At 41.7% G+C, this 23,290-nt stretch overlaps 1 protein-coding gene across 5 annotated transcripts in view; it reads right to left on the bottom strand.

Annotated features, from left to right (window-relative positions):
• Nucleotides 1-23,290, bottom strand: part of adamts17 (ADAM metallopeptidase with thrombospondin type 1 motif, 17) — a 97,488-nt gene that overhangs the window by 5,473 nt on the left and 68,725 nt on the right. For 3 of the 5 annotated variants that reach the window (XM_063880472.1, XM_063880473.1, XM_063880474.1), the window contains exons 14-22: nucleotides 20,980-21,107; nucleotides 14,257-14,377; nucleotides 12,709-12,783; nucleotides 9,230-9,310; nucleotides 8,934-9,091; nucleotides 5,293-5,452; nucleotides 2,728-2,863; nucleotides 2,140-2,344; nucleotides 1,131-1,283 (exon numbers count right to left, since the gene is read on the bottom strand). In XM_063880472.1, coding sequence (XP_063736542.1) covers nucleotides 1,131-1,283; nucleotides 2,140-2,344; nucleotides 2,728-2,863; nucleotides 5,293-5,452; nucleotides 8,934-9,091; nucleotides 9,230-9,310; nucleotides 12,709-12,783; nucleotides 14,257-14,377; nucleotides 20,980-21,107 — 1,217 coding nt within the window. The remainder of the gene's footprint in view (nucleotides 1-1,130; nucleotides 1,284-2,139; nucleotides 2,345-2,727; nucleotides 2,864-5,292; nucleotides 5,453-8,933; nucleotides 9,092-9,229; nucleotides 9,311-12,708; nucleotides 12,784-14,256; nucleotides 14,378-20,979; nucleotides 21,108-23,290) is intronic. The other 2 variants (XM_063880475.1, XM_063880476.1) reach the window with 1 other exon arrangement.

Here is a 23,290-nt window from a genome sequence, read left to right as displayed (position 1 = left end):
TGTTCACACTGTGACTCATGTCATCATTAAATTACTTTTTAATAAATTAATAATTTTGGATTAGACACACACACAAAGTTACCAAACAGTGTAATATATTCTTAGAAAGTAATCATCGTCCAATTATTAGAGAAAGATGCATTGGAGCTGAGGAAGGAAATGTCACCCACAGTTACTATCACTGTGATACCAGAGTAATGCAGCCCACAGGGCGTCCCACAGCTCATTACCAAACCCCCTCAGACTGAGAGACTCTATCTGTCCTGACAGACAGAGACGTTATGAAGAGGATCCAACAGAATCCACAGCCATCTGAAGGACAGTGAAGCCTTCAAAGACTGATGACACATTTCAGTAAATCCAATCCATCCAAATAGCATTGATCTCTCTGCTGTGAAGGTACCTTTGAGCAAGGCAATCTTCCCAACAGATTGGCTTTAATGGATGTATGAATGTGCAATGAGCTCCACTGAGCTGGATCAGTGTTCACACTCCTTGCTTCTTGTTAAAATTAGTGAACTGATCAAGGTCAGACAGGAAGTGATTGTATCTAAAATGATGCTTACGTTTGTTTATTAAATTGTTCTAGAGCAATGCTGTCATTTCATTTCACTTTCATTTCACTTTACTTTCACTTTCACATGTCACTTTATTTAGTATTTAGTATTCAGCTTAGTTTTATTAGTTATCTTATTACTGTACTGTCATTTGCACTATACGTATTGTTGTATATTGTATATACCTACGTAGTTACTGTAACTATTTCACTATTTCATATTTGCAAAGCTGCTCTTATTGTTGATACATTTAGTTTATACTTAGTTATTTTAGTTTATATTTAGTAATATTTAGTAGTTTAGTTATATTGAGTGTATATTTCTCCTTCCTTCTTTGTATTGAACTGTTGCACCTCAATTTCCCTCGGGATAAATAAAGCTTCTTGAATCTTGAATCTTGCCAAAATACAACATTTAAAAATAGGAAGATTATATATTCTGCCTAAACAAATGAAGCAAGTTCAAGACGTTTCCTCTAGAGGACGTGGTTTCCTCTAGTGTTGGTGAGTGAATGCTTGGAAGTGTTTCAGTTGATGTTTTAAAATAAAGCAGGGAGTCTGAAGGTAGTCCTACCTTGGACCAGTCGCCGGTCTTCCACTCGTAACATTTGGAGTGGTCCTCACAGGGTTCCTCATGGGGGGGCTGGGACTGAGGGTCACAGACCCCCTGAGGGTTAGTGCAGGTCACTGTGCGACTGTGAACACCTCGCCCACAGTCTGAGGAACACTGCAGGGGGAGAACGTGTAGGAAGAGAGGAAGCGGAGTAGGGTCAGGCAACAGCAAGAAGCTAACTCTGTATTCATCATAAAGCAGCCACTCCTCTGACCTAAACATACATACTACATATTTTAAATGTATAATGTTTAAATAAATGTAAAATACTTTTACTGATACTGATAACTGATCATTGAAGAGATAACACTTAACAACCAACATTTGATTTAGAGGAATTTGGCTCAAAACAAAACTCTATAATCAAAAAGGAACAACTATTCAAGCTTTGCCAATACCTTGTTTTAAATTTAACCATCATCATCATCATCATCATCATCATCATCATCATCATCATCATCATCATCATCATCACACATCTCCTACTTCCAAACAGGACTTACATGTTCATAATTCACCAAAGCATTTTAAGGCTCAGATTAAATCAATTTTTACAAACATTCCCAAACTGAAGGGATTTTTCCCAAAGGAATGGCAGTTCACAAAGCGTGCAGTTTTCATGCACTTCTGTCCGTATATATTGACATATCAGCAAATATGACAAAAGTTACACCAGAAGCTAGACGGAGAACCGGCCTGAATTAACGTACGGTTCACCACCAAAACATTGCAACGGTTACATGCCAATTACAAACTATACATACTACATCAATGCTTGGATACACTAGTGATGATATTTGCAACTAAAGCCACATTTGTATGACCTTTCCAAACATCTCAAAAACAATTGGAAATTGCATTTTACATTTTAATGACTTATCCAGGTTTTTCATGACCGTATGAACCCTTTGCAAGGTCCAGAGCCTAGAGAGGTTTTCACATGACATAGGCTAGGTGAGGTGGGACGTACCTGGGACCACTCTGAAGCCTCCCACACCGTGAGGCAGAGGCGGCCCTCGCAGCCCTGCACAACAGGGGGCTTCCCTCCCTGGCAGAACAGGTCTCTGGTGTGGAAGAGGGTTCCATTCTGCAGGTGGTACACACACGCTACCTCCCTCTGCTGGAGACCTTGACCACACGTGACGGAGCAGGACCCCCACTCCCCTGTTACCCACCTGTGGAGAACAGCCAGACAGAGTCTCAGGTCTGCACCGCGCTGTGCAACGGACCAAACAACACCTTGGGTGACGTCAAGGATTACACAGGCTCACAGGGAGTTATGGCAAGAACAAGTGCTTCACAAGTCATAATACAATTGATAAAGAATAAATAAATAAAAGGTGATGGAAAATGTGCGTACAGTTAAACATTTATACTAACAGCTTTAATCCAGATATACTCTAACAGCTCACATTAAAGTCCTGTTTACATTTATTGTCATAAGTAAATGTTACATGTTATTTTTATAAAATAATCATGACTCACTTTTTCAATTACAGGATCAGCACCCAACAGTAAAAAAATACTGTGTGTGTGTGTGTGTGTGTGTATGTCTCACCGGTACTGGCAGGGGTGGGAGTTGCAGAGTCGTATTTGGGGGAGGGGTCTGTTCTCAGGCTGACAATAGCTATCGTTGACCACATCCATGGTTTTATTGATTATCCTCATACAGGAAACCACTGTCCTCCTCTCACCTGCACACACACACACACACACACACACACACACACACACACACACACACACACACACACACACACACACACACACATTAGAAGCTTGATCAGTATTTCAGTGATGCATCATTAAACACAGAGCACCTGTTGAGTTCCAGTTTACATCCTAACCCTTCCTAAAAGGATACTCCATCAAAAGAACATTTGTACAGATGAATGATTGAACCTCGATGACTATCATTCATTTGACTGACCCGAGACCAGCCATGTCGCTGTGGATTGGAGGCGGGGCTTAAGGAAGACCGTATGCATGCTCTATGGGGCCAGATACCCGGATGACCCGGCTATTTTTTGGACTGGAGTCCGGCTATTTTGACATCAAGCGACACTGAGCAACTTTCATAGGAATGACAGGGGAATAAGGCAGAAAGACCGAGCCTCCAGCTCTGTATCCACTTCTTCATATATCTATGTCTGATCCTACTAACACACAAACAATGATATGCCAAAGAACATCATGAGGTCCTTTGAGGTTTTTCTACCTCTAAAAACATGTCATCAACATCGGCATTTAAAGCAATCACAGTCCAAGCAAACACAAATACTTTTCATTTAAAGAGCAACTTTACTAAGATTATGTGGTGTATTAAATCTGTTCATACATACAGCTAGTTAAATCGGTTCATAATACAGCTAGTTACTCTCTGAGGTCATGAAGAGTGCAGAGAGGACGTCGTTCAGGGGCCATATGGTGGGCAGTCAGATGTTGTATAACAACCTCCGAAGTACGTTGGGGGGCCCAGATGAACGGACACATGTCACTTAGTGAGGCATACATTGTTATTGATTACCTCCTGTGAGCACACACACTTTGGACGCGCACATACATGTTTCTCCTATAAAGTGCACGCACAAAGACTGTTCTGAGGGACTTCCACAATTGGCTCTGGGAACCCCGCATCGCCCGTGTTGGTGTATGATACTATGCTGTTGTAATAAACCTTATTATATACAAGCTGGTGTCTCCGGAGACTTCTTCATCATCTTCACAAACATCGCTACAAGATATACTTCGATTATACCTGAGAAGTGTGAGTAGAGCACTCATGAGGAGATTTCATATTGATCAATCTGGGTGGATTATGAATATAAACATGGAAAATGATGTATGTATTGATCACAATATAAAGGAACATTAAAAAAAGACTCAGTGAGGGGAAGTAGACACAGGTCATTCACTCTAAACCAAAGTCTCACTACACATATATGTTGGATGAGTTGTTTTATATTTTGTTTAACTTTTATTTAGTTTTATTCTGATCAAATTAAAATATTTGTTTATACAGCTCCGGAAAAAATGAAGAGACCACTCCTCATGTTTGTTAAATCTTTATCTCTACATGTATGGCAGCTATTCCAGTGTCTGTTGAATTCCAACACAGGAGAATGTTGTCAGTAGTTTATAGAATACAATAAAACAAATATATATAACAATTTAACTCAAAGACAAACCTATAAATAATAAGACCAGAGAAAATGATAATGCTGCAGTGGTCTCTTCCGGGGCTGTATATTCTTTGTTTGTGCAACATGAAGACCTACATCTTTTTAGATTAGCTTTGTATGAGCGACACTCGCCTTTAAATGGTCTTTTAGTCTTTATAATTTACCTACTTTTATATTGTTTTATTTATTGTATTGGTCTTAAAGGTTTTAACTTCATTTTTTTAACAGTTGTAAAAGCTAATTTAATTTTAAGTTGGTCTTTTAATATTTTTACCCTTTATTATAATTCTGAAGGTTTTATTAGTATCATCCTTTACATTTTATTGTTTGCTTTTATTTTATAGGGTTTTATATTTTTGCATTGATTTCCCTAGTCTTGTGTCCCAAAAACGTTTATATTTTGTTGCTATGCTGCATGTATCTTGTTGTTTGTTTTTAACTTGTGATGTTTGCCATTTTGTAAAGCACTTTGAGCTGCATGTGCTGTATGAAAAGTGCTTTATAAATAAAGCTTTATTATTACTATTATTATTATTATTATTCATTGTGAAATCTCCTCTTGTAAAAAGAGAAATGGTTGAACTTTGTGAGGTGCAAACATGTAAGAACTTTAAACATGTCGGTGCCTTGTAGGACCGCAGGGTGTTCAGCGGGGCTCGCAGGAGCCGGGCAGTGTCTCGCTGTGCTGTGTGTTCTAGAAACATCCACAGGGGATCCACTCTAATCCAGCATTAAGAGCAGAAAACTAATCCAGGAGCAGCTGACCTGCTCTCCTGCAGCGCCCTGGAACTTCAAAGTGCTCTTCTCACGTCAGTTCATCTGAATATTGTGATCCCTGGGTAGCAATATAACAGAGAGGATCAGAGGAGCTGCTCACAAGACCCGCAGCGGGACGCCCCACAATTAGGCCTGCTCTAACTGTGTGTGTGTGTTTGTGTTACCTCCTCCACACTGCACCGTGCAGTCCTGCCAGCTGCTGTGAGTCCAGATGTACAGGTACTCTGGCTCCTTGTGCTCCTCACTGCTCCTGTCCTGCGTTGTGTTCAGAGACATGGTGTATTCATAGTGGATCCCATAACTCTGGTCATGGAAGAGCAGCACCTGGGGGCGGGACAGAGAGGGGTTTAAATTAAAGTCCCGCTGAGCTGAAACTCAACCACCTTCACTCACTTTATCTGCATTAATCAGAAGAAGATAGCAGTCAGCATCTCAGCAGAGTCAGAATATATTTATGTCATCATACATGAGCATAACCAGTCAGCAACCTGACAGTACATCATCACTACTAGAATTAGATTCAGCCAAGCTGCGTTTGCCCTAACACCTCACAGCGGGGGGGGGGCGAACACCTTGCTGGGGCCCTGCTCCATGTAGGGTCCACCCAGAGTCAGTCTCCTCCCATCACTTTTAGCTATCTCAAGTGATAGGAAATGCAGTGAGTTTGTGATCAAGTCAGCAGAGCTTTACTAGCTATTCTTAAAAAACACAACTAATGAAGCAGATTTATAGAGTCCGGGGATGTGCGGCCAGGGTAGGCAGAGCAAAAACTACAATAACATTAAAACGTTTCACTGATCTTTCTACAACAAGGTCACTCATCAGGTGCAGGTAAGGGTATCAGCTGCTTGTGTGACAGTCAGACAGTGAATACTTCCAGCGGCCGCTGCTGTGAGTTAATGGGAGACTAAACGCTGGTGGACGAGCAGCACTGCAGCGGGCGGTAAGTGCTGCTGAACCACATTAATGAACAATGAACCACGGCACTCTGGAGAAAAGGATAAGGTCGGAGCAGTAGTTCTTTAATTCAATCTGGCTTTGTATGACAAAAGCAACACGATCATCGACCCGACGCAGTCCCAGACTGTTGTTGTTGTTGTGAAAGGCGTTTGGGAGAAAAGCAACAAAGTCAACAGTGATGTCATGACGCAGCACCAGTAATGTAGCTGTCAAAAGACAAATGTCTAGGGATAGCCTGAATTTACCGTTTTTTTATACATTTTTCCAGCTAACGGAAACCCTGATGCATTAGTGTGATGAGCATAATTAGTTTATCTATATTTACCTGTAATATGTGGATTGAATACATATCTTACCTGAAGACCTACTGGTGTGTTGTAAAGAAAACTGATATAAATATCAATCATATGATCACCTACCCAATAAGCTAATCATGGTAAAACCTCACACTTGAGAGGTGAATTCCGATGCTAGGTAACGTCTCACAACAGGGTTTAATGTTAATGAAGTGTGGAATATGTAGAGGGATGGCAGCACATACAGTATATTCAATCCCTACTGATATTAATACATAGGAATAAAAGTAATCGTGTGCCATGTCCTGCAGACACTGATCCTGTTTCCGAAACAAACCCACTTTCTAAGAATTTTCATTCATTTAATAACTGCATTTGATTCTCCTATAAATGCAGTATCTAATGAGCAGTGAGCACCGTGCCCCCCCCCCCCCTCAGAGAGGAAGAGGATAAATTGAAGATGACATTGTTTGCCACAAATGGACATCCCTAACATGAGATTAACCAGATTCCATTACAGTCCACACCACTGCCTCACAACTATGCCCAATCTCCTAATGAAGTGTTCAGGCCTGTCTCCAGCTCTGCAGGAGGGGGGAGGCTGTGGGTGGTCCTCTCTGTGCTGCTAGCGTTACCAGGAAAAGCAAGTGCTTCTAAAAACTTTGAATGCTGTAAACTGAAATAAACTGAAACCTTTTAGTGACCGTGAGATGTATTGTCTTAAGATCTGAAAGGGGACAGCAATGCGCTCCAGATCTGTAAGAAGTAGAATCTGCGTGGAAAAGATTTGAAGGTAAATTTAAAGGTTCCTCCCATTTGTTTCAATCTAATAACTTGTTGAAAAGGAGATAATACTTTTAGCATACTTGTACTAATACTTTTTAATAGTTTCTCCATCAGAAAGTATGCACTAGTTGTACTGAGGAATAACGTTGCAAAGCTTTGCTGCTAATTGCCGGAAAATCTTAAAGCCCACGTGCATTGCTGTGAACTGCTGAAAAGGCTTTGGCAAACTTCAATGTATGACTACAACAATTACTGTAAGAGGTGAACTTCATTACACCAGAACAATTACGAGGAAATAGACGTAAGGTTAACAACAGAGGAGCGAACATATTCCTCTGTAGGACAGTTTGGATGGTGCTGTCATTGTGAGGTACGTTGCTGTTGCTGCAGATTCAGCTGTTGATTTCTATTTTTGCATAAGTCCTACGATCATAAACGCTTATTTTCAAAAGTTAAAGGTCTTCTATTATGCTACATTTCAACAATATATAGAGGGCCATATCTATACAAAACATGTCTGAAGTGTTTTGCTCAAAGTACCAAACAGATCCCCCATTGTAGCATGCCTCATCCCCCTCTATTTCAGCCCTGTTCCTGAAGTGCTGATTCTGTGACTGTAGCTTTAAATTAACTAGCTGCTGCTGGCCACGCCCCTTTGGAGCTGCTGTTGGCCACACCCCTTTGGAGCATCATGATCTCTCCTCTGAAGAGAGTTTTCTACCGGGAGAAACTCAGCTAAACGCTGCCGTGATTAAACGCCATATTATGTTCCAAACCACATCCAGCATTATCTCTGAAACACTTCTCAGTGTTTACCACTAGAACAGAGACATTATATATTATATATACAACAACTTTACTCTAAGTCCCTCCAGCAGACATCCTGCTGAACACACACACACAGCTGCAGAGGCGATCAGCTTGCTGATTGGATATGGGGGGCGATAGTTTGGGACGTGGGGGGAAGTTTGGCAGGAACAAATGTAAAGCCAGTCCACATTTCCCTCATCACATCATGAGGACGGCAAATCTGGATCAGCTTGTTTGTACCCCCGTTTTTAGAGATGTGGGCAAGGAGGAAAAGAGAGAGGGATGTATTTTCTGACACTTTGGGAGTTTCCTTACACACCCCCATAGGGGACCTTCAATCATGGAGTCATCTGATTTTAAGATATGTAAAATCAGATTGCAAAGACAGTCTCTTTGCCACAAAAATGATTGCCACAAAAATCAAAAGGTGGCACATCAGAAGGTGAAATGGAAAACAATCATCTCTAACGAAGAGTGGGATTATATGGAGTAATAAATATGCCTGGCCTGTAATGTGTGTGTGTTTGGTTGCTGGATGTATTGGAGAGATCCCATTGACTCTTCTTTTTGTCTTTTATTTCTTTCTCCATTAAGTTTTGTTTTGTTATGTTACGTAATGAAAGTTATTACTGTTATTTTATTTTGATAATGTATTTCACTTTGTTGTGAAATGGCATCTCCCCTACACTATTGTGTCCTTGTTTGTGTCTCCGGCTTGCACTAATATGATCACTTTTAAACCATAAAATCAATATGTTGTTTCACAGTATTGGTTGATTGATCAGCCGTGTAATAAGTGGGATATCGTGCAGCGACCCGGTCATCATAGTGGAAAGACTCCCTTCAGGGGGGTACCAGACTCCTCCGTCGGGGTTCTTTCCCTGATAATAAAGACCAGCTGGCTGCAGATCATCCCTTTCATAAAGACTCAGAAGAGAGAAGCTGATGCTTACCATCAGGTGTAGGGGGCTATTTGTGGGTCCCTTGGCGGACATCTTCTCCCAAAGGCCCCTCCTGACGTAGCGCACCGTGGTCCCCGCCAGCTCAAACTCTCCGGGCAGCTCGATCTTCCAGTCGCTGTTGATGGACCTCTGACTGGAGTCCTTCAGTGCTGTGGGGAGGACAGAGGAGGTTAGTAGCAGCACTTTCTGCCCGTCTTACAAAATGGATTAACAATCAACATGTGCTTTATAATATCAAGTTAAAACAAAAGCAGGACTTTTTGCCTCGCTAACACATGTATCGTTACCCAGGAAGCTGTGTGAGGGTCTGTCCTCAACAACTTTGATCCTCCTGGCTCCTGCAGGGATAACCACAGCCTCGATGTAGCCTGATGGAGAGAGAGCAGCGGTAGGATAAAACCGGAGCAAAGGCCACACTAACGTTTAGGGGCTGGACCCTGAGAAAGCTGAAGGCACCCTCTGACCTCTGAAGACCAAGGAGACAGCTCTATCATCTTTAGGAGTGTCGGATATCAATATATTGAGTCGTATGTCACATTTTTCTTTCTTTTTTGTGTGTTGTAATTACACATGAATTGCTTTGGCAGCTTCTGAGCACTCGAGATCACAAATTATTCTTGCCTAGGAAACTGAATTTGGACAAAACTGGACATCATCGACTGGGAAAAAGGTTGTGTAGGGAGCACATGGGGGCTGTTTCAGGATAAATTTTGATTTCCAAATGTTATGCGACTATGTCTTTTGTTGAGCCCTCCATGGCTACTTTTGTTGGTTCAGCCAAAGGAAGTTCAGCCTGATGGCAATAGAAATGATCCCATCATCAGTGTAGGCTTATTCATACCGATGTGTCAGACATTGATCTAACAGCTATGGGTTAATGGCCTAACAACTAAATCATTTGCTAACAAATTGATTCTGATTAGTTACTTAGTGTCATACATTAGGAATTTTAGGAGAATACAGAAACCCATTACTGCTCGTCGTGTCCATCCGGTGGAGAAAATAATGCCTCTGTTCTCGCTTCTATTTTGAAAGTAGAGTAAGGGTTCATTAGAAGCGTCGGAACAGTCTGCTCTCAGTCTGACTTTGTGCTCAGGGGATTCAGATTTAATCATTACAATCGGGAGATTTCCTGTTGCTGAATCAACCGTAGTTACACAACATGCTTTAATCATCTGTTACGCACATGATGTACAAGCAGACTCAACTTCCACCAATGTTAAAAGGTTTAGACGGAGATTTAAGTCCCTGTGCCCTAAAGACACTGCTCACGATTTACTGTAAATAAGGAGTATTTGCAATAATTACTCTTAATGTTAAATATTAAATATCAGAGATATCTACAATCTCAAACATGCATGAATAAAGCAACTGCTCTTGGACCTGACAGCTCCACCAAAACCCAATATCACCCCCGTTTCGGATTTTGGTGGAGCTTTCAGGCGATGTAACACTAACACACACGCTGTTATTCTTTACTGTTCATTTCTGCTTCACAACCAGCCACCAGCCCTTCTCCACATACACCCATTTAAACCTGTTGGTTATTATTTCAACACAAAGCAGCTCACTTTGACCATTGTAGCAGTGTGTGTGAGGGTTAGACTATCAATACAGAGAGAGTAAAGCAATGTAGTCGAACAGGACTTCACTGAATTCTAAAGAACCATTATTGGTCATTGTCAAAAACATCCCCCCATCAATTAGAAGAAAATGTCTGAAGTTGTTTACATTTGAATAATTCTGGACTAAATGTACATATAAGTGAAATGTTTGTACCAGGCACAGGTGAACTGCTTTGTGCCCAGTAAACAAGACCCAACATATTTAAGTAATTCACAGGTAAACACCGCATGATTTCATACTTACCAACTCATCCTCTGAGCCTAAAGTCATTCACATGCACAGCACGCGCACACACACACACACACACACACACACACACACACACACACACACACACACACACACACACACACACACACACACAAATACACACACACACACACACACACCGACAGTGTGGAAACATCTGACTGACACACACTTGTGGGTGATATCAAACAAAAACACAATGACATAACAACAGCAACAATGTGTCAAATGAACTCAAAGGATGAAATGCAAATCACTCTTCCTCCCCCATGGTCCTGTCTCCATCACACAACAGGCCCAGCTCAGTGGGTTCTTTTGGAGGTTGAACACAATAACAAGATATGCTAAGAAATCCTGAACGGCAGGGCACAGTGAAGAAGTGTCTCCTTTAGCCAAAACAAAAAAAGAAATGATACTTAGGTGAAAAGCCTGCATTTAGTCTGACTTCAACAGACGTTACGCTTTTTTAAAAACAGGTATTTTATCTTCACTATGACGCAGCAGGGATACACATTTTTGCTATATTTCAACAATTTCTGTTTTTTGATTATAGTGACCGTTCTGACTTTATCACTTATGCTCACTTTGCACGTGCCATCACTATTGTATTTAGGTGTCCAATCTTTTTTCAGTGAGGGCCACATACAGAAAAACATACGAAGGGCTGGGCCATTCACTAGATGTAAGGTATATTGCCTCATAAGTAAGCAAAATCCATCAAACGTAGGTAAATATGCTTGATAATTGAATATGCTTTAAGAAAAAAACAGCCTACATCAAATCTCTCCATAGGGTTTCATTTATTTCTTCATAGCTTAAAAAAGAAGCCTCAGAGTGCTTATCATAAGGGGAAATATGGAGGGTTTATCTCAAGCTTGTTAAGTAAATAAGTTACTGGGACTTATTTTTTAATAACCTAAGATTTTTAGAAAATGTTTTCAACTTTGACTGAAAAGTTTACACGGCTAACTGCATCAAGATCTGTCTAAATCCTGCTTTCCACAAATCTCAACAACAATCTGACGCAAAATGTCTTTTAATGAAGGCATCTAAATATAATTTAGCCACTGCAAATAGAACCTGAATCATGTTTGTGTTTCTGTAAATGTTTTATAAATAACTAATTGTATTAAATCAGTTGTATAGTACTATTAACTATACATGTCTGACACCAAAAAAGTACTATCAACGTGAGTCTGTGTCAGTAAAGTGTTTTTATGTGAAGTGTTCATGGAGAGGAGACGCGGTATTTGCATTTCCACACGTTGAGTTCATGACACAGAACCCTGCCCGTCCGTGCTGAAACTGATCCAGTCCGGATCTTTTCTGAGGGTTTGGGCAACTTCTATCGACACTGAACGAACACACCACTCCCCCCTGCAAGCCCAGCAGCAGTATCCATCCACCCTCAACCAGTCCCCCCCCCCAGCCTGTGCACCTCTGGTTAGACACACACAGCCATGGGCTCACCTGGGTTTACGAGCAACAAATTTGAAGAAGCCGAATGTAAAAGTTTGACGTTTTATACGGAATTGTAAATGTCAAACTTTTTTAAGATGATTGTTTCCCCTCCCCCGACACCTCCCCACTTGGCAGCGTGGCAGGGAGGAGGAAACAGCCTGGTGAATGGAATGCATCCCTGGCATACCTCACAGTGGTGTTATGGGTAACGGGGTCAAACAGCTGCTTATGTAACTGTCACCAAGCTTCACTCTTTAAGTTTCAGAATACACACCCAGTGGAGCCCACAGAGAGCTGCTTCCTTCATCTACCTACAGTGAAACACTCAAGGCAGTGCAGGAGATACACACACACACACACACACACACACACACACACACATACACATACACATACACATACACATACACACACGGTGCATGCATCTTACATGAGAAACACTTGGGCACAGCTCTGGGTTTAGCCATCACACAGGTAGATACCCTCTTACACTGCCTAGTGTGGACTGGAGGACGAGACAAGGAAGTGGAATGGAGGTCACATGTCCTGTGGACCACACCAGCCTGTGCATGCACATGTGCATACACACACTGACACAAGCTCCCATTCCTGTTATCATCCCTTTCCTGAAGAGGGACTGCTGCATGGGTGTGCCTGATAACTCATTCAGTTAACAGTGTTCACAGATCCTGTCAATATCTCAAATAACCACAATCACTGATGCCACACCGAATGAATAAAGAATGACTGAGCAGATCATGTGCTGTTTGTTTCTGCCCAACCAATCAGGAGCTGTGAATCCAGTGCAACAGGTAATAATAATAATAATAACTTCCACTTACATTGATAATGCCTTGTGCAGAAGAAGGGGAGATAATTATATTTATACTGTACCATGTCCTTTGATTTGAGTCTATTTTGAAGTGCAGTAATCAGTATTTCACACTGGATTTAAATTACATTATCACTTCCTGTTTAAAGAAGCCAAGAACATGCACCAGTATATCATGATACCTGTAAAGAAGTGCTGAACGTAAAGGCGCTGCCGTAGCGAGGAGGTTTTTCCCTGTAGTAACAATGTTTACAGCTAATCTCTTTAATTTTAAGGATCTTTTTAGCACTAATAACAAGGGGTGATTATTTAAAAATTAAAGCTGAATGAGAATCCTCTGCAGAAATAGAAACACTGTCTGAAGCATGAAATATATATTTCATGGGGTTACCAGCTCATTGTTCCTTATAAAGTGTTATCTCTTTGTGCATTGACAGTATCTGACCTAACGTGATAGTCCTAGGTGTTTTCACAAACACAACCATAACTCATCACAATGCATATGATCAGATTAAAAGGATTGAAGATATTGTTCATTTTAAATGTTTGATCTGTAAAGCCCTGCATAAAGCCATCATTAGGAAGACCAAGCAGTATTAATCACAGTCAGCGGTTATTGAGCAATTCTGGTGCTCCAAGTTATATACATAAAGAATGTGAGTGTAGAAAAGCTGTGTGACACACATTTGTGATCTTTATGGAACTATTCGACACGGGTTACCAGTGACAGAGAGTGCAGTAGATCCAATGATGCAATAATACGTTAACTTGAAGCCTCTACTGTAAATGTCTGAGTTCTCGTAGTTCTTCATTCATGTGGATGAATATATTAAAGTGACCTTAAAGAACTTCTTCAAGCTAATTAGCCATCTAGCCCATTCACAGCGACCTGCGAGCATGCTCCTATTGTTGTGTTGTCTTAAAACAACAATAACCATTCTCTATTGCACTAATAAAATGACAATGGAAAACAGTACACATTAGTTCTACTTCATTCTATTTCTATGTTTGAGCTTCAGGCTTCCGAATGACAACAACTGTCAAACTGATCATTGCTTCCATTAATAGACTAAATCAGACAAAATGCATCATGTCAGCAGTGAGTGGTAAATCTGATATCTGGCACACACACACACACACACTCACCCATTCCCTTGGTGTGGTTGAAGTCTCCTCTCACAATCTTACAGGAGCGTCCGTCACCGTTACAAACCCCGCAGCGGTCCTCTTTAGCTGAAGAGCCGATGATGCCATCACAGCCGATTTTCTGATCGAGACAAAACAGAAAAAACAGCGGATTTCAAAACTGAGTGTGTGTGTGTGTGTCTCTGTCTGTGTAAGTGTCCCATGTGTATTAATTATAATCAGAAAAAGGAGTAAAAACTTATCAGGAATTTGACTTTTTGTCAGTGTTTCTGATAATACCAAGCTAGCCCTAAATGCTAGCTTTTAATGTATTAATGAAGAGATGCTTAAAGATGTTCCACTGGCCCCGGCCGTGGCGCAACTGGCTGGGGCACCTGCACCGTACGCCGGCGACCCGGGTTCGATTCCCGACCCGTGGTCCTTTCCGGATCCCACCCCGACTCTCTCCCCCACTTTCCTGTCACTCTCCACTGTCCTACCCGATTAAAGGCAAAAAGACCCCCCGCCAAAAAAAGAAATCTCTCTTCAGAGGAGAGATCATGACGCTTCAAAGGGGCGTGGCCAGCAGCAGCTCCAAAGGGGCGTGGCCAGCAGCAGCTCCAAAGGGGCGTGGCCAGCAGCAGCTAGTTCATTTAAAGCTACAGTCACATAAAATGTTCCACTGATCGTGAAAATGTCTGGCCTCTGAAGCCGTGGATGTTGTAGTCCATACTGATAGGGCAAATAGCCCCCCTCACTGGACTTTAAGGATTTGAGTTTTCTGCTCATCTTCAGCCACAAACATCCATCACCACCATCTATCACAGTGAACAAAAGGAAATGAACATGGTCGCTGTTGCTTTGAATCACTCTTTGACATTCTAACAGCACGATACCATCCTGATCACATATAATACACCTGTGCAGTGGTTGATTACTTAAAGGTCCCCTATTATGCTAAATACACTTTTTGATGTCTTTTATACCGATGTGTCCCCTGTTTAAGGAGACTCACAAAGTGTCAGCAAATAAAACCCTCTCTCTTTTCCTCCTTACCCACATCTCTAAAAAGGGGGGTACAAACGAGCTGATCCAGATTTGCCGTTCTTATGACATCATAAGGAAAATGTGGGCTGGCTTTACATTGAACTCCTGGCAACGTCCCACCCACGTGACAAGTCGCAACCTATCTTCCCACATATACAGTCAGCAAGCTGTTTCCCCTCCCCAGCTGTGTGTGTGTATTCAGCAGGATGTCTGCAGGAGGAACTTAGGAGTAAAGTTGTTATATATATATATATATATATTATATATATATATATATATATATAATACATATAATGTCTCTGTTCTAGTAGTAAACACTGAAGAAAGAACAAGCTATGTGCTGTATCAGAAACAATGCGCCACGTGTTTTGGAAGTAATATGGTCTGCGTTTACATTAGCAAGCAGCGCTAACACTCAGAGCTAACGCTGTACTGGAGAGACTATGTGTAATATAAAGGTCCTGTCCTCGTGGTAAACCGAGAGAGAAACGTTTGAGCTCCATACTGTTTCAGAGATAATGCTGGATGTGGTTTGGAACATAATAAGGCGTTTAATCACGGCAGCATTTAGCTGAGTTTCTCCCGGTAGAAAACTCTCTTCAGAGGAGAGATCATGACGCTCAAAAGGGGCGTGGCCAGCAACAGCTCCAATGGGGCGTGGTCAGCAGCACCTCCAAAGGGGCGCGGCCAGCAGCAGCTAGTTCATTTAAAGCTACAGTCACAGAATCAGCACTTCAGGAACAGGGCTGAGATAGAGGGGGATGAGGCATGCTACAATGGGGATCTGTTTGGTATTTTGAGAGAATCACTTCACAACCAAGTATTGTATAGATATGGCCCTACAATATATTGTTCAAATATAGCATGATCTTTAAGAAAACATAAATTGAACAGAAAAATTCAAACATATGATGCATCTACAGCTGGAGTCCTTTGATCGCCTGCATCAAGAATACATTTAAACTTGTTCCTCTGATTCTTCTGAGATGAATCTTCAGAACTGACACGAACTATGAACTACAAAACCTATTCTCGATTGTGAATTCAGTCTATGGTACCTTAATGTTCATTCAACTCTGACCGTCACAAATTCCACTAAAAGAGCTTAGGGGGTTAAATATCATCCATTATATATATATAATGGATGATATTTAACCTTTCACAGCAGCTTTGAGTTACCTTATTTGAAACCTGAAATGCTAATCCTGCTAAAGTAGCCATGAATTGATTTTGTAGGAGAACAAATGAAATATGCTGACAAGGAATATTGCAGGTACGAGATTCTGAAACATCCAACAGATCAGGGAGAGGAAAACGGAGCCTCTGCATCTCCTGAACCATACTGTATGCATGTAGGGCCCTTAAAGTGACCCTTGTAGGACACCATACATCAGGACTGAAGAACAGATGCTGAACAGAAAGGAGTGATCATACAGAACAGAACAGTACTGCGTCCTGCAGACAGGGGGCAGTCTGACAGGCCAGCTGTAGAGGACATAGCTTGGTTTGCTACATCAAAGGGCCATATGGGGCCCATGCAGGGTTCTCGTCCAGCCAGACACACTCTATTTTCATAGCTTCACTGAATATATTCCTCTCCCCTTTTCCTGTCTGCTTCCTCTCTTTCTCTTCCCTCTCTCCCTCCTTGCCAGTGTTTTCATAGCATGCCAGAGTCTCACATGCTAGGCTTGAAAAAACATGCATGCATGCCGCCTCCTCCTCCTCCTCCTCCTCCTCGATCTCCTCCCTCTGCAGCTCAGTGACTGCCAGCTTCTCTTTGTGTGCAGCTGAGTGTCCATCCTCCAACTCCTCACTGCGCTCCCTCTCAGGTGAGGTCAGAGCCAGGGTTGGAATGTTTTCTCAGAGCTTCTGATGTGCGCAGAGGATCTGCAGAACTGCAAACGTGAAGGACTCAGCACAGAGGCAAGAAGTAACTAAGTACATTTACTCAAGTACTCTACTTTAGTACAAATTTGAGATACTAGTGCTTGTACTTCATTATTTCCATTGTATGTTACTTTTTGTACCCCACTACAATTCAGAGGTAAATGGTGTACTTTTACTCCTCTACATGTATTTAATCCCTTTAGTTACTATACAGATTTGGATGAATGATGGTAAATATAATCAGCCCTTAAATCAGACTTTAGTTCACCTGCAGTAAATCCAGCAGCTACCCTGCAGTATACAAAGCCATTCAAACTAGCTGCACCAGCTCTGAGAACACTTCAATGATCAATAATTATAAAACATATCAGAGATATTATTCTGAAATGGACCAATCAAACAATGACTACTTTTACTGTCGCTACTTTAAGTACATTTAGATGAGAGTACTTTCTACTTTCACTGGAGGAACATTTAGAATGCAGGACTTTTACTGTGACAGAGTATTCCTACACTGTGGTACTTCTACTTTACTCAAGTACAAGACCTGAGTACTTCTACTTTTACTCAAGTACAACACCTGAGTACTTCTACTTTTACTCAAGTACAAGACCTGAGTACTTTTACTTTTACTCAAGTACAAGACCTGAGTACTTCTACTTTTACTCAAGTACAAGACCTGAGTACTTCTACTTTTACTCAAGTACAAGACCTGAGTACTTTTACTTTTACTCAAGTACAAGACCTGAGTACTTCTACTTTTACTCAAGTACAAGACCTGAGTACTTCTACTTTTACTCAAGTACAAGACCTGAGTACTTCTACTTTTACTAAAGTACAAGATCTGAGTACTTCTACTTTTACTCAAGTACAAGACCTGAGTACTTCTACTCTTACTAAAGTACAAGATCTGAGTACTTCTACTTTTACTCAAGTACAAGATCTGAGTACTTCTCCCACCTCTGTACGGAGGATAAGATATTTTTTCACATTTTACACTTTCATTTAAGCTTTTTTTTAAACGAGAGATAGATATTTTAAAAAGCACAGCTGTACTGACTGTAGGTGATCTTGCAGAGTTAAGGGTATGTGAGTCATTGTAAGTTGAGATGTAAGAAGTAAGTGTTTTCTCAGCACATGTGCGTCATCATAATTGCATCCATATTCCACTCTCTGGACCGGTCTCTCTCTCACTCTCTCCCTCTGCCTCTCTATCTGTGCTGTGGCCAGAAGGAGGGGGAATTCCTCTCAGCGTTCCTGCATCCAACACTAGCAGATCAACACAAATCTGACTGTAGTCCCCCCCAGGAGAGCAGTGTGTGGATAGCTGCTGATGGATGAGGTATCTATTGATGCCTGGAGGGATATTCCTCTCTACAGCACTGTGTAAATGTGTTCATTTATCACATGATGGATTTACTTTTTATCCAGTTATGACGCCTTGTCTTGGACCCGCTGGTTAGGGTGAAACTAATCAGGGTTGGGGGGGTTATTATAAAAATATAATCTTTTACTTTTACTTATAATCAGTAACCTAATGTAAGTATCACAATATACAATAAATGTAACCTGATTGTTTGTTTTTAAATCAGGTGTTCACATCAATCATCTGCAGGACCTGAGGAACAGCAGGATGGAATATAGAGCCCACAGCACATGTTCTGTTTCAGCTCAGCCCAGTTAACCTGAGTCGTGCACGTGGCTGCCCCACCGTACATGGCAACGGCTTGGACCATTGCAACATAGTGATGTCATTGCTGGCAAACCCTCATTGGAGGAGGGTTCAGTGAGCCTCAGAGTCATGCTGTGTCATGTCACACTTGTGCAGTGAGTGAGTATTGTGAGACTAATCAATAAATTGTGCCAGAACTTTAAGGGACATAATTCACTGTTGTCTCACGGACCGGTTGGTGGGCGACACTTTGGAGTTCCGGTTTCGGGTCGTTGTTTTTTTTAGTTATTAATATTTATGCCATAATACGGCGTAGAAATGTTGCTGGAATCGGTAGACTCTCTTCTTTCCGATGCATTCTCCCGGGAGATCCTACGTGATTCACAGCCGGAGCTAGGGGGCCAATAATAGAGCTTGACGCATACATCTTTGTGAGTGATGTGTGTATCAAGCTCTCTTATTCGCCCTTTCAATGCATATGAAAGTTCACAGCGCCCGCCATTAGGACACGCCTATGAGCTGCGGGACCACAGTTATGTTTTTTTGAAGTTTAACAACACACACATAGGGCCTTTCTCAATATGTGTTCTTGTCTGTACTTGTGTGCTCGTGTTCTTGTGAAACGTCATCTCTTGCTGCCCAAGTACTGTCCCAAACCCAAGTTCGCATTCACCAAGAATGAATAAAGTTCCCGGATGTATTCCCGGAAATGTTCTCGACACGCCCATTTTACCAAGGATGCATCGGATGCTAACTTGTGTTAACTCGGCAGCGAATATATCCCAGCATTCATTTCGGCATTCAAGCGAGGAGCGGAAAATTACTCGACGCCATTGAACAATGGTATGATTTTACTATTTTCGTATGCTATTTCACTACAAATTCCCTTTGAGGCGAGAAATCAAGGGTTTAGATTGCAAATATTAGCAGTTTTACGAAAATCGATGGCGAATTCAAAATCTGCTCAAACGTTTTCGGAGTTGAGAAGCTCCACAATTGTGTATTGCGCAATACCAGCAAGCACGCATCGTCTCAAACCGCCAACAGCGCTCTGTGTGCTGTCAACTTGCAAGTTCATTCTTCCAAGAACAACTCGCAAGAACGTTCTCCCCAAGTACACAAGTCCGTTCTTTACATTCTTGGTATTGAGAAATGCCTATAGACTTTACTTGGGTGGGCCGCCCAGGTACATTAACGGCCGCCCAAGTGTATTTCGCGACCCATTTATTAATTTTTTTATCCGTCCACGAGCATGACGCCATCCGCGATCGATTAACTAGTGGAAAATGATCTCCTCGCTTTACGCCTCCTGTACCTGTTCGCTCCGCTATCATGTCCAAGATATTATGAGAGATGTGATATGGTAACGTCATCAGAAGGAGACAGAGTAGATGACGAAGCAGAATGTGCCAAGGACCCTCCCCCGTCGCCACTAACCAATGGGAGAGGACGAAACCAGAAGGACCATAGAGAGGAAAACAACATGTAAAGTTAGAGAACGGCCCTTCTTCCTACAACGCTGTAGAAAGATAACTGCTCGAAAGTGGACTGTGGACCAGTTAAGTAGGAGAAGCCCTCGGCTGAGTGTCCATTGTAAACTTATCATATCGATGCTTTAATAAATGCTGTTAAACTTGACGAGAAGCTTCTTGCATTCTATTCGCCTATTCCTACTTAAGATTTAAGAACCCTACAATATCAACCATGTAGTGTTGTCTGAAGTCACACATGGCTGCCGTGCCCTCACCATGTATGTATTAAGAACTGGATACAGTGTCGGAGGCTGGTTCTGGTCTCCTTGCAGTAGGCTGGGTCCTGAGATGGAAACCGACGGATACGGAGCCGCCTCACCAAAGAGAGGCAGACTTACATTGGTTCTGATTGTTGTGTTGCTGCACCCAGCTATCTTTAATAAACTTGTTTGTTTGCCCCAACTCGCTCCCCTTCCTTCATTGTTAACCCCCTTTGAGCCAGAACGCTCACAATCACAAATTACCCATCATGCCTGGCACCACTCTGATGGAGAATACCCTAGCTCTGACTTCTGCCCTCTTGACAGGAGAGCAGGAAGTCTGATCATAGTTTACAACAGGACTCTGAAAGAGGATTCACATGTTGAGGTGTGTGTGAGTGTGTACCTGACACCTTCCGTTCACACACAGGTCAGCTTCGTAAGGCCCACAGGGGGTCCCGTCCATCACTCTGTCAGACACCAGGACGGGGACATCTCGACCCACAGGGCTGCAGAACAACACACAGGGTTTGTCTGCACACACACACAAGAAACGACACACAAGCATGAGGTTAGTACACCAGTGTAATGAAAGACTCAATAACTAACAGTATTATTCAACAACATATCCTGATTCATGAACGGTAGCACCTGCCTGCTATTGACTTCACAACCCTAATTTTCAATTCCAAAGTATCAGTGTGTGGAGGTCATGTGAGGTCAGGTGTGAGGAATGTCCTCTCAGAGATTAATGTGACAGCTGTTGGGAACACTTCATCAGTGAGACAGTTCTTCATCAGTGAGACAGCATGGCCCGGACTGATGGACACCAGACAAACAACATCAGCTGTCTGGGATCCCTGAGAGGTCCCGCATGTCAGACAGCGGTGGAAACAGGGTGTGGGTAAATCTGGACGAATTTTTTTAAAGCTTAAATATCTCTATCATTCATTTAAATATTAATATTAATTTTCTTCTCAATCTGTTGTTGCATAAACTCTTGAATTTCCCCACGGGGATTAATAAAAAGTACATTTTATCTTATCTTATCTAATCTTAACTATGCATCAGCTCTAACCGATGCACCTGCAGGAAAGCTAGTTGGCTCAGTGTGAGTTGGATGGTAGCCTGATGGGGGGGGGGCCAGAAGGAACACTGGCTGTGGCTACTCGGCCTTGATCATGCCATTAGTCTATGACAGTTAGGATACTATACAATACAACTTTTGACACAAATTAAAATATCAAGACCACAGAAATGGAAACAAACATCTAACATGGTGTCCCAACCAGTGAAGACGATCTGTTACAGACCTTTAGGAGAACGTTCATCTAACTAGGATTAACTCTGGGAGTAGGTTGAGGATTGACTAGTGCACCAAAGACTGCTTCAAGCTAACCCTAAAAAAAAACGTTGGACCCTGTACCTCCGATTTGATGGAAACAATTCCTATTCACTGTTCAGGTCATGGATGTTGGTCAGCCTCGGAAAGTCTCTCACAGGGTTGACCTACAATCATAATCAGATTTTCAACTGGTGGATCAGTTTTGATTTTAAAGCAGCGGGCAAACACTTGTATCATGTAGAATTGCAGTTCTGTAGAACACTGAACATATCAGATGTAAAAAAAGAAGAAGAATTTCTCTACTCGCCCCAAAGGACCTTATACGGGACCGGAAAATAAGTTCTGTGTTTTGTTCTCCACAGATTTATTCATTGTGTCTTCTCAGGATAGTAAATCATTACACCCCAGTATTTATATGAAAGTACCTGCTTGATTTTTTCATTATGGATGACAAAAGGGACTTTATCAAGGTTAGATGGGGCCAGATACTAAAGCCTGAGTTGCTCCCAATGGCCAACAGTGTGTGAGTGTGTTAGCTTCCAAAGAGCAAGGTGCACTGCTCTGTATGAATGTGTGTGAATGGGAGAATGACTCGTAGCATGTAAAGCTTTGACGGGTCGAGAAGACTGGATAAAGACTGGATAAAGCAAAAAGTGTACAGGGAGCTGTCCACTGCACGTGTGATTGGAGTTAAGGAGTCCAATATTGGTTTATGACCACTGAAAAACTGAAGAAGCGGCTCAGCCATCTTAACTGATATTGTTGTTTGCAGTCATTGGTCCTGAGTAGTCCTGAGATCGGGGGTGGGAGGGTTTATTTTTTCCTTAGTCTTGTCCTCTTGTCTGATTGTTCTCATTGCTTGTTATTTCTGTATTTTTTGTCATTTGTGTTGTATTGATTGTGATTGAATATTGTAATTTTCTAAATTTGTATTCTAAAAAAATGTGATCAGAAAAATGAAATTAAAGAATGTTTTGATTGTTTGTGTTGGCACGACAATCGTCGGCGAAGAAAGCCAAAAACATTCAATAATCATATCATCAGAGATATCCTAAATAATAAGTATAATTTGAGTTAATAGGCTTATGGTGACTATAAAGGTAGCTAGAATGAACCTTTAAGATTATTTTTCTGAATTCAAACAATTTGACATTCATTTGGAAATGAATGTTCTTAGGATTGGTGGAATGTGTAGCAACCAACATCCTGGACCAATGGGCGTTGTTGAGTCATCAAAGGAAGGAGGGAGAGAGGCGGATTGATATTTGTCTACCCTTCAGAGACACATATTCACATCCTGTTGGAATAAGTCCTTTAACAGAGCCGCTTGTGCCGGTGTGGCTCTGGATGAGAATAAACGAGTGTCTGTTTG

Source organism: Eleginops maclovinus, chromosome 4, assembly GCF_036324505.1.
Source record: "Eleginops maclovinus isolate JMC-PN-2008 ecotype Puerto Natales chromosome 4, JC_Emac_rtc_rv5, whole genome shotgun sequence".
In the NCBI taxonomy this organism is placed as follows: domain Eukaryota; kingdom Metazoa; phylum Chordata; class Actinopteri; order Perciformes; family Eleginopidae; genus Eleginops; species Eleginops maclovinus.
The sequence above is the reverse complement of the archived record's forward strand: the minus strand, read 5'-3'. Positions and strand labels throughout refer to the sequence as shown.